General features: G+C 43.5%; 1 protein-coding gene across 2 annotated transcripts in view; it reads left to right on the top strand.

Moving 5' to 3' along the window:
* PAK2 (p21 (RAC1) activated kinase 2) overlaps positions 1-12,230 on the top strand; it is a 52,853-nt gene that overhangs the window by 28,825 nt on the left and 11,798 nt on the right. For both annotated transcript variants that reach the window (XM_077291225.1, XM_077291226.1), the window contains exons 2-10: positions 5,543-5,754; positions 6,771-6,865; positions 7,374-7,524; positions 7,668-7,702; positions 8,302-8,406; positions 8,770-8,896; positions 9,406-9,469; positions 10,940-10,988; positions 11,518-11,630. In XM_077291225.1, coding sequence (XP_077147340.1) covers positions 5,565-5,754; positions 6,771-6,865; positions 7,374-7,524; positions 7,668-7,702; positions 8,302-8,406; positions 8,770-8,896; positions 9,406-9,469; positions 10,940-10,988; positions 11,518-11,630 — 929 coding nt within the window. In that variant the 5' untranslated portion in view covers positions 5,543-5,564. The remainder of the gene's footprint in view (positions 1-5,542; positions 5,755-6,770; positions 6,866-7,373; positions 7,525-7,667; positions 7,703-8,301; positions 8,407-8,769; positions 8,897-9,405; positions 9,470-10,939; positions 10,989-11,517; positions 11,631-12,230) is intronic.

Below are 12,230 nucleotides of genomic sequence, written 5' to 3'. Positions count from 1 at the left end.
ACAAGGGTGAATTCTCATTGCCACACAATAAAAGATAACTTCAAATCTGAGAGACAGCAAGATCTGGGAGTATAAACTCATGATCCTCAACCATCTTTTGTAGATTGTGAACCCTCGTGAGCAGAGAGAATCACAACTGTTTATCCTTCTCCCGTAATGGTGGTTCTGCTTCACGTCACCTGTCTTATCGATTTCATTATTTCTGTGCCCTGTTGTGTATAAATGTGACTCTTCAGATTCTGTATTAGTCTATGCCTGATGAAGAGACCGGAGTAGTCTCGAAAGCTTGCAATTTGTCACCATCTTTTCAGTCAGCCATTAAAAGGTATCAACTACTGAGGACTCTCAATTCTAAATATTTTTCAAGTCCATTTTTGAAATTGATGTGTTGGAAGCTGATGATATGGACCAGTACAACAATAGTTCTTTTTATGAAGGACTAAATTGTGACCGCTAGAGAACAGGGTCAGAGCATCTCCAAATCGGCAGGTTTTGGCAATGTGTTCCCGGTATGTAGTGATTAGTAACTACCACGTATGGTCCAAGAGAGGACAAGCAACATGGTCTTAAGTGCCTAAGGCTTTAAAGGGGTTATCCCATGAACACAGCACATTTTAATTAATCTTGGAGTAATAATTTCCACAATTTGAGGTGTTTAAAATAAAAATGTTTCTGTGCCGAGATCTTCCAGTTGTGTCCGTGCTATGTACTGTGTAATGGCTGTGTCTGACCGTGCAGAGCTGCTCCAGCTCATGATCTGATCATACCACGGTTCTATACGAGGTGAGGAAGTAAGAGTATACAGACAGGATAGCATGGGATCATAGCTAATTCTTTTTGGGAGTTAAAATGTTTTTAAACAGCCATGAGTGACATATGTTTTACCTCACAGAATCATTTTTAATCCCGTGCTGTCCTGCCTGTATACTCTTTTGCTTCTTCCTCTGCCCAGGAGCTGTGGTATGATCAGACCATGTTCCTGCACAGTCACACGGCCATTACACAGTACACAGCAGGGGCACATTTATAAGATTATCTCAGCACAGGAACATTTTATTTAATCACATCCATTTGTGGAAATTTATTATTCCACGATCTGTTGATTAAAATATACTTTGTTCTTGGGGGAAAAAAACCTTTAATCCTTCCCTCTGAGAAGCAGCTGGCTGCGCTGCCTGTGAGTTTGTGCACATACCCCAAGACAGCCTGTATCTGTCCACTAACACTGTGTCTAAGATGACACTGTACCTGCACTGTTTTTGCTATAGACAGATTCTTTAGGAGAACACAGGCAGTGTTTTTCCTAAATTGTCTTCCTAGACACATTTTGTATCATTTTTCCATAGTCTTTACTCTTGACTTAAAAAACAAAAACAAAACCTTTTCATATATAAGATTCTCTTTACTTCTAAGCAGAAGCCCCCTGAAGATAAATCAGGTCCATTTGAGCGATTTTCAGAGAAGTTGCAGAAGACGGGACACATGTACGGCCATTGCGGTCCAGCTGTTCTTTATTTTCTGCGTTTTTCTAGCACCCTTTCAGGTGGGATTGGATCCACCTGTTAGACATAGTGTGCACATTGTTATTTTCTGATTGGGTTCTTGGGTTTTGTTCCCTGCGACCTTCTAACCTGCCACTTCTGACAGTGACGCCGCGTTGGTCTGGCCGCTTTCAGCTTTTTCTGTTGTAGCCACTTCCTCCACAGACGTGTCTCTCCACAATAGGCACCGATACTTAACGCTTCGTATTTCCAGTAACTTGTCAGCAGAGGTGGTTTCCCTCCATGTGTAATGTGTAACTCGTACAATGTGGCCGTATCGCTTCAGGAAGGGCACAATGGTCTAATCCTTGTATAAAGAAGCCTGCACATTGCTGTGTAATCCCCAGCGGAGATGACGCACGATATCGCCAGGGTTCTCTCCAGATTAGGTCACATTCACAGAGGTGTAAGTGTCTGTGCACAGCATATTGTACAGCACACGGACGATTCTCCAAAAGGACCTCAGGTTCTCATGGAAATAATACGGTTTACGTATACATGGGGGAAGGTCATGGACCTGTCCAAAACTTGCAGACTGGACTAATCCGATAAGTCTACCTTTGTCTGATCATGGGCAATACACCTGATATACAAAACTTTCTGCCATATGTTGATATAGTTTTAAAATGTACTAAACTTTACTCAGCCTCCTCAGTATTAGCGCATGCTGTCCGCTGAGCTCCATGACTGGCTGCAGTGTTGTCGTCGTGTCATCACTGCTGCAGCGGCGCCGTCGTGTCATCACTGCTGCAGCGGCGCTGTCGTGTCATCACTGCTGCAGTGGCGCCGTCGTGTCATCACTGTTGCAATGGCGCAGAGACCAGGGCAGCGGTGAAGACTCAGTGCTGGTCCCGGGAAGGTTAAGAAAAGCTCGATTTGTCCTTTTTAATATTGTATCTGCATAGGGCAATACATATTCTAAAAGAGGACAAACCCTGTAAGTCCTAATTCACCCGTCACTATTTTTGTGTCAGCGTTTGTATGGCAAAACCTGGAGTAGGGAGCATACAGGGAAGAACGATCATTGAAAGATTTACACCAGTTCTGTGTTTTTTTTTGTTTTTTTTATAATACACATTCCTAGTTTTGACATAGAAATAGTGATGTAAGGCTATGTTCACAAGTTGCGTTTTTGGTGCCTTTTTTTTTTTCCAGGCAAAACCTGCTCTCTTGGCAGTAATAAACTGCGGTTTTGTCAGGTTACCTTTGTCTCTTGTGTATGCTGATAGTTTAGTGCCTCCCACAAAAATCTGATTCTACTTCATCAGGTTTTAACACCAAAAAAGGAGAAAAACCAGATACCTGTGTTTTGGGGGTTTTTTTCATCATTTTTTTTTTTCACCACTCAATGCTTTCAAAGGCTGAAAAACGCTGAAAGAAGTGACATGCTGCATTTTGCAAAACCAAGGTACTGCACAAAATACGGAGGCAAATAACCAAGACCATTAGAAAATTTTGGGCATGTGAATTACCCTATAGACTTTGAAAGGTATGAGTTCTATCTGCGGAGATTACTGATAGACCTCACTTGAAGAAAAACGGACTTGTGAATGAGCCGGTACCTAGATGTTCTTTTTTCCTAAAAAGGTCCTGATAGTATAATGGCCAATTCTATTTTTGGTATCTTCACAGCTGTATTGGAGGCATGACAGGAAGGCTTCTAGTAACATCCGGTTGGCAATGCTGTTAAAAGCCTTAGACAAAGTAAAGTGAACAGGGCCTTACTGTAAAATATCTGGCTGCAAAACTGCACGTGTGATTACAATGATGGGAATAGGTTTTTCTATAGTATATAGATTGATCTAGCACAGCAGTGAAGGTCCATGTTTGCTGACGCTTTTTCATGGATTTGGATGATTGAACAAGCACTTGTTCCCAAATACATGGCTGTGAAAAAATGCCGGTTATCGCCCAACGTACAAGCAAAATGCTCATTCATCAGGTGTTGGATCGTTCATGATTACAAAAATGTAATTGTCCTCGGTAGGACATCGCACACAGTAAATAGGAAGTGTTCTGCCAATAACATACTATATGGAGACAGAAAGATCATATTACAAAAAAGAAGCGCAGAGCGACTTGTTAAAAAGGTGACGGTCACTCGTTAAGCTGCACTTGATGAGATGAAATTGGCACGTCTCAATGCACTGTTATTTTAGGGAATGAATTGAATCTATATGTTGATGTCAGAAAACCTTAAAATGTTCAGTATCTGCTAAGTGGTTACTTGGAAGCCGTGGAGGGGCCGATCCCCTCACACATACACATTAGACTATAGGGGGTTGATTCCCTCACATATACACATTAGACTATAGGGTGCCAATCCCCTCACATATACACATTAAACTATAGGGGGTTGATCCCCCTCAGACATTCGCATTAGACTTTAGGGGGTTGATTCCACCCCCCTCTCCCTCACGCATACACATTAGACTGTAGTCATGTGACCCCTTCACACATACACATTAGACTAAGGTGCTGATCCCCTCACACATACGCATTAGACTATGGGGTGCCGATCCCCTCACACATGCGCATTAGACTATGGGGTGCCGCTCCCCTCACACATATGCTTTAGACTATGGGGTGCCGCTCCCCTCACACATACGCTTTAGACTATGGGGTGCCGATCCCCTCACACATGCGCATTAGACTATGGGGTGCTGATCCCCTCACACATGCGCATTAGACTATGGGGTGCCGATCCCCTCACACATATGCTTTAGACTATGGGGTGCCGCTCCCCTCACACATACGCTTTAGACTATGGGGTGCCGATCCCCTCACACATGCGCATTAGACTATGGGGTGCCGCTCCCCTCACACATACGCTTTAGACTATGGGGTGCCGATCCCCTCACACATGCGCGTTAGACTATGGGGTGCTGATCCCCCTCACACATACGAATTAGACTATGGGGTGCTGATCCCCCTCACACATACGCATTAGACTGTAGTCGTCTGAACTCCACACACATACACATTAGACCAGTGTTCCCCAACTTCTGTCTTCAAGAGCCACCAACAGGTCATGTTTTCAGGATTTCCTTAGTATTGCACAGGTGATGGAATTCTTGCCTGTCCAGGTACTGCCATAACCACCTGGCTAATACTAAGGAAATCCTGAAAACATGACCTGTTGGTGGTTCTTGAGGACCGGAGTTGGGGAACACTGCATTAGCCTATAGTTGTCCGATAGTCTGATCTATATGGAGGCCTCCCAATTCTTCCCCACCCCCTTTCCCATAGCTGGTGCTAGGGGGATCCAGCTGTTGGAATTTCAGGGCCGATCCTTTTCTCCAGTGCTGAGACAAGACGTTGTCTGGGAGAATTTTGCAGAGAACACAGGAAATCTCAACTGAGCCGCCTCTTTTATGGGGAGATTGGGTGAGTTGGTGGTCGGCTAAATGATCCAATTTGCACGGGGCCTTTAGACTTCTGGTCAACCTAATGACTGGTAATGTGAGCCAGACAGAATGATCGCCGGTTCTGAAGATTCTCTGGTTGCATCATTTACTACTTGACGCTTGGTTTAAGGGATTTTGCCACTTTCAGGAACCCCCAAAAGCTGTAACATAACAGAGCTGAACCCCCTCCCCTGGTCCATGGCTGTCTCACAGCTGCTGCCCTGGTCTTGGTGTTTTGACTGCAGCAGTGACTTCGGAGTGACAGCTCCCGTCACCGCTGTAGTAGGCCGCGGAGCTCAGACGCTGAGTTAGGCAACATGAGCTGCCCAAGCACAGTGATTGGCTACAGCGGTAATGGGAGCTACACAGTAGGTGGATGTCACCGCTGCAGTCAAAACGCTGCGACTCGAGCAGTAGCCGGGAGCCAGCACTGGACCCAGGCAGGGGAGCATCTGCTCTGTTGTTTATTTTCTTGAAGTGAAAAACCTCATTTTATGTCACTTTGACTTGCCAAAGATTTGTATTATTGCTGTGTCATGTCAGTGTATAAAGTATTGTGACAGACTGTATATTTTATATATTTTTCCACTTTAGGTCTCTGTCAGCTGCATAAACCATGTCTGATAATGGAGAGCTCGAAGATAAGCCTCCGGCCCCCCCAGTGCGGATGAGCAGCGCCGTCTTCAGCTCTGGGACAAAAGACCCTCTGTCCAGCAACCATAGCCTGAAGCCTCTGCCACTGATCCCCGAAGAGAGGAAATCCTCCAGAAACAAAATCATCTCCATCTTCTCTTACAATGAGAAAGGTGAGCGGACATGTGCACATAAGGGGCTGTAGTAGTTTACATCCGCTAACACGCTGAAGGGATCGGACCCTCCCTCCATTGTGATCTGGCAGGGGATGCGTGAGCAGCAGTCACTCCTCTATGGGGGGCTATATTGTATTGCATGGTGGATATGGGGCGTCATGGATCACAGACAGATCTGGCTGTGTATGGGGTGTTTGTGTCATGCAGGATCCCTCCGTTTTATGACTTCGGTAGTGGAATCATAAAGCAGATAGACAGTTGTCTTGACTGGACAACCCGTTTTAAATATACAATGCCAATGTAGGGTTTATGTAGATATAGCAGAGACTGTCTCTTTTCATGATGAATATCTGTAAATGCCAAAAAAAAGAAACAAAAAAAACTTACATTACATAAACCTGACTCATGTTGCTAATACCTTGCTACTCCCAATCTGACACTTTCCGGGTTCCCTGCTGGGATCAACTTCTTATTACTCTCAACACACAGGGGTAATGACGGCTCAGCCAGTCTCACAGGGGTCACTTGTCCCTATAGGCACGGCAGTAATAGAGACCAGCAGGGGACCAAGCCGCTTCAGTACAGGAGTGGCAGGTGGTCAGTCAAGCAAACATTGCTTCCTTCGTTTATTTTATAAGGGTCTGAATAAGTTAAAAATATAAAAGTGGACAACCCCTTTAAAAGAGGTACTGTTCTATCTTTTAGTAACCAGCGATTCTCTGCTCTAATGCTATACCGGCTGTCAGTCAGTGACGGGGTCTGTTACTGCTGTCTCTCTATACACAGACTGGGGCTGCCGCCATCTGGGCTTACGGTGCCAGAATCAAAACACTCTTAACCTGCAAATTAACCCCGTAGCTGCAGGTTGATTGTTATTTTACATGTATTTGCTCCTGGTGGATAACTTGAGATTGGGGACTGTTGTGTGTGTGATCACAGTAGCTTATTTGGATGTATGTTTATTTGTATTTTTAATGAGTTTGTAAGACGTTTACCTCTTTATGTAATCACAGTGGGTAAGAAGAAAGAACGTCCCGAGATCTCCCCGCCGTCCGACTTTGAGCACACTATACACGTGGGCTTTGATGCCGTGACTGGAGAGTTTACCGTAAGTTATATGGGTGATCACTGCACATAGAATGGGCTTACAGAGACACATCAATCATGTCTGCCAGGACCAGATGCCATAATGCCAGCGGGAAGATGTATCTTACCCTCTTCAGTATTCACTGTAGGCTTTACGTCCATGCACAAGAACTTAAAAGGAAAGGCTCCCCCCAAAACTGCAGTAAAGGAGAATTCCCATGCTATAAAGTCATGGCCTATCATCAGGATATTCCATCACTTCATGACTGGTGGCAATCTCCTCTCATGGACCTCCACCAATTTATGAGGAAAAAAAGGAGCACAGCTCTGTTTCCTCTGCTCATTGGCGTTCCCAACCACTAGGCTGGTTTCCTGTCGTTGTAGTTACAGGCAGATTCCATCTGTATATTACAGCTGACATCTGCCTGGTACGGTCTTAAGTTGGGAAGGGGTTAAACAAAGCAGATTTCCAGTTCTCTGTACCATGGACGGTTATGTAGCAATGTCATTTTCCATGTGGCTTTGTGCAGGGAATGCCAGAGCAATGGGCACGGCTGCTGCAGACCTCAAACATCACCAAGCTCGAACAGAAAAAGAACCCACAGGCCGTGCTGGACGTGCTAAAGTTCTACGACTCCAAGGACACCGCGAAACAGAAATACCTGAGCTTCTCCGCCCCAGGTGAGTGGTCTGCACCACAGGTGTAACATGTCGTCCTCTCTGCCAAACGGAAAATGAGCAGCTGCCAAATCTACCTTTCCTGTAGTATTCCCCACTCCTTCCACAGCTGACTGCACCTAACAGCATTTTTGTTGTTTATTCAGATAAAGATGGCCTCCCTTCTGGCGTGTCACCTGCAGTAAGTATCGGGACATTTTCACCTTTATGCTTACATGACAGGGTTAAAGGGGAGTTCAGTTTCTCTACCCTCCACATCGGGCATCATGTCTGCAGATATTTACTGACTTGCGTGACTATGGATACCTTTTGCATTTAATTTTTTTTAATAATTGTCCTTTCACTTCCTAAATGTAAAATAAATCAAGTTTCTATATACTGATTAAAACTTCTTTACCTGTTACGGAGTCTATACAACCTGTGTAAATAGCTGGCTGTGAGGCTGTCTGACATGCATCCCACAAAACTGCCACAAATATTAATAAAAATAATTCTATCAATGTCAAAGGTATCCATGCAAAATGTGTCTGCTTCGGGGTTTCTGCAGCAGATTTAGTGGTTTCTTACAGAAGTCACGTGTCTGCTGGGAAAGGTCTGCAGCTTCTTTGACGTGATGTAAATATCAGCCGCACAGCGACGGTCATCTTCTGCTGCAGATTTTCTGCGCATTATGTGGATGACATTTTGTAATATCACTCCCACAATGCTGGTACTGTGAGGCACCGCAGATTTTTCTCTGCATATTTGAACATACGTGATGTTTCTTTTTTTTCTTCCTAGCCAAATGCTAAAGGATCTGAGCCTACAAGAGGAACCGCAGAGGATGATGACGACGATGATCCTGTTCCTCCAGTTATTGCTCCGCGACCCGAACATACAAAATCGGTAGGAACTGAGAGCGAGCCATGAGTTTAATTGGGCTTGAACGTATGGCTTTCAAAGGGTTAAATTGTCTTCTGAAAATCCTTTATGGCACATCCATTTAATATGGCAGATATTCCTGATGAATGGGGCTCCCTCCTCTGGGACCTGCTGAGCCATATGAAATTGCAACCATCTCTCTATTAAAGACGAGGCACCTGTTCACCGCTCTTGTCCTATTCCAAACGTGAAAGCATGTCCCCATCGTGTGACGGATAAAATAAATGTTCCACCTGCTGTATGGCGTCTTGGTGGCAGGGCTGCAGGGTATAGGTGCTTGGCTGAAGTTTGGAGAAGTAAGAAACGTGTTCATCGGTTTCCCTCCAGATGTATACCCGATCTGTAATTGACCCAATACCGCCCCCTGCTGGAGATGCTGACAGCGCAGCAAGGAATGCGGACAAGCAGAAGAAGAAGACCAAGATGAGCGATGATGAGATCATGGAGAAGCTACGTGAGTTATATGTCGCTGTGCGCAGCTTTTATAGATGTGTTTGTGTATATATGCGTTAATTAATGGTGATGGGGGATATACCAGTAAATTTAGCCATAAAAAATATTGCTGATTTAAGAACGGCTGTCAACCTATGTAACATCTAAATGTCTGATGGATGCCGGTCACTTCTCTGGGACCTGCACCTGTTCTGGGAACAGCGTCCCACATGCTCGGCTCTCTCCATTGTGACCCAATGGCTACCATGTGACCCAAATCTACCAGATTTGTTTTATTACATGAATACCTTTTTTGTCTTCCATATTGTTTGCTTGTGCTGTCTGTGCAGTATACTCTGAATCTGGTTTTGAGATGGCATGGTTCTAACTTACCTATTTATGCTCTGAAATTAATGATTTAGACATAGAAAAAATGTCTTCCCATTGTGTAAGAAAATTTGAAGATGAGAAACGGATAAGACTTCTATTCTTCTTTTGTATTCTGGTTCTCACCGCCTTATGTCTTTCCAGGAACCATAGTGAGCATAGGTGACCCGAAGAAGAAGTACACCAGATATGAAAAGATTGGTCAAGGGTAAGGATCTTTATTATTCTTTTATTGAAGTGGGAGTGCCTGCAGGAATTGTCTAGTCACCCTTCATGGCCTCCTGTCCTCCCATGGTTGGGTGTCTCAGAAGTTGATCTACTGTGACACTGACTTATGTCCTGTCCTTAAGATAGAAGTCCCCGGGCTCTCCCATTTTATTTGCAAATTTCTGATGTAAAGTAGAAAGTATAATCTTATGTTTGACCAAAATGTACCAACAAGGTTATAGATCCCCTTACTACAACAGTTTTGTTGGCTAATAAAATGGGTATCACCTAAACTGTGGACCACCACTGATCCCAAGAATGGGGCTGTAGCACTATGACGGAATTCATTCTGCATCGAAATGTTGTACATGGGCATCAGTCCATAGTGAATTAAAAGACCGGAGGCATGAGACATTTTGGAGCCTTAGTTCTCAGGATCTGTGTTGATCTGTTAAATGCCACTGTCAATCTGACATACGACATGCAACACGCACCGTTACGGGGCACATCATTCCACCCACCCATCAGTGTGCCCCCTTGACTTGATCACAGGGCACCAAGCAGTTGCCATGACAGCCGGTGGTCTGCTGATGGCCCCCCGTACCTGTTAGTGTGAATTGCTTGTGAAGCCAGCCTGTGGCTGGTGTTCATAGGAGATTGTGATTTCTGCTATACATAGCAGCGCTTCAGTTCTGCTAGGACAAGCGATCAGATAATTGCAGCTTCAAGTCCCTTAAGGGGACTATTAAATACAGTAGAAAGCTATAAAAAATTTAAATGTGAAAAAAAAAAAACGCATTTTCAAATCACACCTCTATCCCCTCTTGGCCCTAATAAAAATCAAACAAAAAAATACGCATTTGGTATCGCTATGTTCATGTCCGATCTATGAAAATATAAAATGAATCTAATCTGTAAACTGCTTAACGAGAAAAAAAAAAACAAAACCGGTAGAGTTCTGTTTTTTTTTCTTTTGGCCACATCAAGATTGCAGTAACTGGATCAAAACCTCTTATCTAGCCCGAAATGGTATCAGTAAAAACATCAGCTGAAGGCGCAAAAAAAAAGCCTTCACACAACCCCAGATCCTGGAAAATTAAAACATTGGGTCTCAGAAAGCTGCAACAGAAAAAAAAAAATTATTTATTATTTTTTTTTTATGGTAACTAAAAAATCCCAAAAAACAATTCAATGCACTTGGAGTTTTTTTTTTCCAGTGCATCATGTGATAGAATGAATGGTGCCATTTAAAAGGACTACTCGTCCTGCAAAAAACAAGCGCTCGTGGTTATGTGGACGTAAAAAAAAATTTGTGGCTCTTGGAAGGAGATGAAAAAATGAAAATGGAAATTCGCCCAGGTGTGAAGGGGTTAAAGAGATCTATGTTGCTTACTGCCAATCACTATCTGATGTGGCAAATACTGGCTAAGCTCAGGACTGTACCCCTGACATATTTATCTTGTCCTCTTAGCGCCTCTGGAACTGTCTTTACTGCTATCGATGTTGCCACTGGTCAAGAGGTAAGACTAAACCTGTAGAAAAAAAACATAGATTATGGGCTTGTTCACACTCTGTTTTCCCTTTAAAAAAGCCGCTTTCTACAGTATCAGCAGAGTGAATGTAATTTCTGAAACCTCATGCACACGCTGTTTGCTGCTTATTTTTGGCTTGCGGATTTGAGCCATCAAACCATTTTTTTTCATATGTGCAGCGTGTCAATTCTTCCAGTGTCTTTGTAGCGTTTTTCATTCATTCGAAATAAATGGGTAGAAAAAAAGTTGCTAAAAAAGTGTGTGTGTTCCGCATTGTTTTTTCTGCCAACACTCGAGTATTTGCAGCTGTTTTTCTGCAGAAAAAAAAAATACTAAAGACGTGCATAGTCTATTGCATCTATTCATACAACACCATCATTCTGCGGCAGTCCACAGTATGGCCTGGGCTGTTTATTTGAAACCTATGCCTTCTATAAAATGTGAAGTGGGTGCTGGTTATGGCTTTTGTAATTTGACAGTTTTTTTGTACGTTTTTTTTTTTTTTTTTCCCCCACAGGTTGCGATTAAACAAATCAACCTCCAGAAGCAGCCGAAGAAAGAACTGATCATAAATGAAATTCTTGTGATGAAGGAGCTGAAGAACCCAAATATTGTAAACTTCCTGGACAGGTACAAGTCTACTGTCCCACTGAAAACGTGTTCACTGATTTTTGTATCACTAAGGTTAAGCTGGTAGTGCTAAATAGGTAAAAGAAATAAGATGTCCCCGTACCCACCAGTGATTTCCCACACGGAATGATAACTATTGCCGCCTTCAATATTTCCTTCAGTATAACAGACTAGGCTACTGCGTGTACAAAAAGGCGGCTCCGGAGCCGGTTGTGTCTGCAATTTTGACTTTACAATTTTTGTTTTTCATACAGATGTCTGAACCTGGCTTCATGGGGACATCTAAACGCATTTTCCCCTTCATTTTATTTGATGGGTGCAACTAATTCCCCACCTATTACAATTTAAAATGGCACTAGTCAAATATATAAATATACCTACACATGTATCAGGCGCTGGCTATATGATATGATCTGGTTTGCCTGTCTCTGAAATGCTGCAGTGTTTGAGTTAAACCTGCATTAAAAGCTGCAGAGGATTGAGCCGTGGTACCGCTCATTACAGTAATGAATACGTACCCGACTCAACTCCCGTAGGGGTGGAGCTGCATATTCATTACTATAATGAGCGGTACCATGTGACCGCTCAATATGGAAAGAA

The sequence above is a fragment of the Ranitomeya variabilis genome, chromosome 2 (genome assembly GCF_051348905.1).
Source record: "Ranitomeya variabilis isolate aRanVar5 chromosome 2, aRanVar5.hap1, whole genome shotgun sequence".
Classification (NCBI taxonomy): Eukaryota; Metazoa; Chordata; class Amphibia; order Anura; family Dendrobatidae; genus Ranitomeya; species Ranitomeya variabilis.
This window is presented reverse-complemented; position numbering and strand designations above follow the sequence as displayed.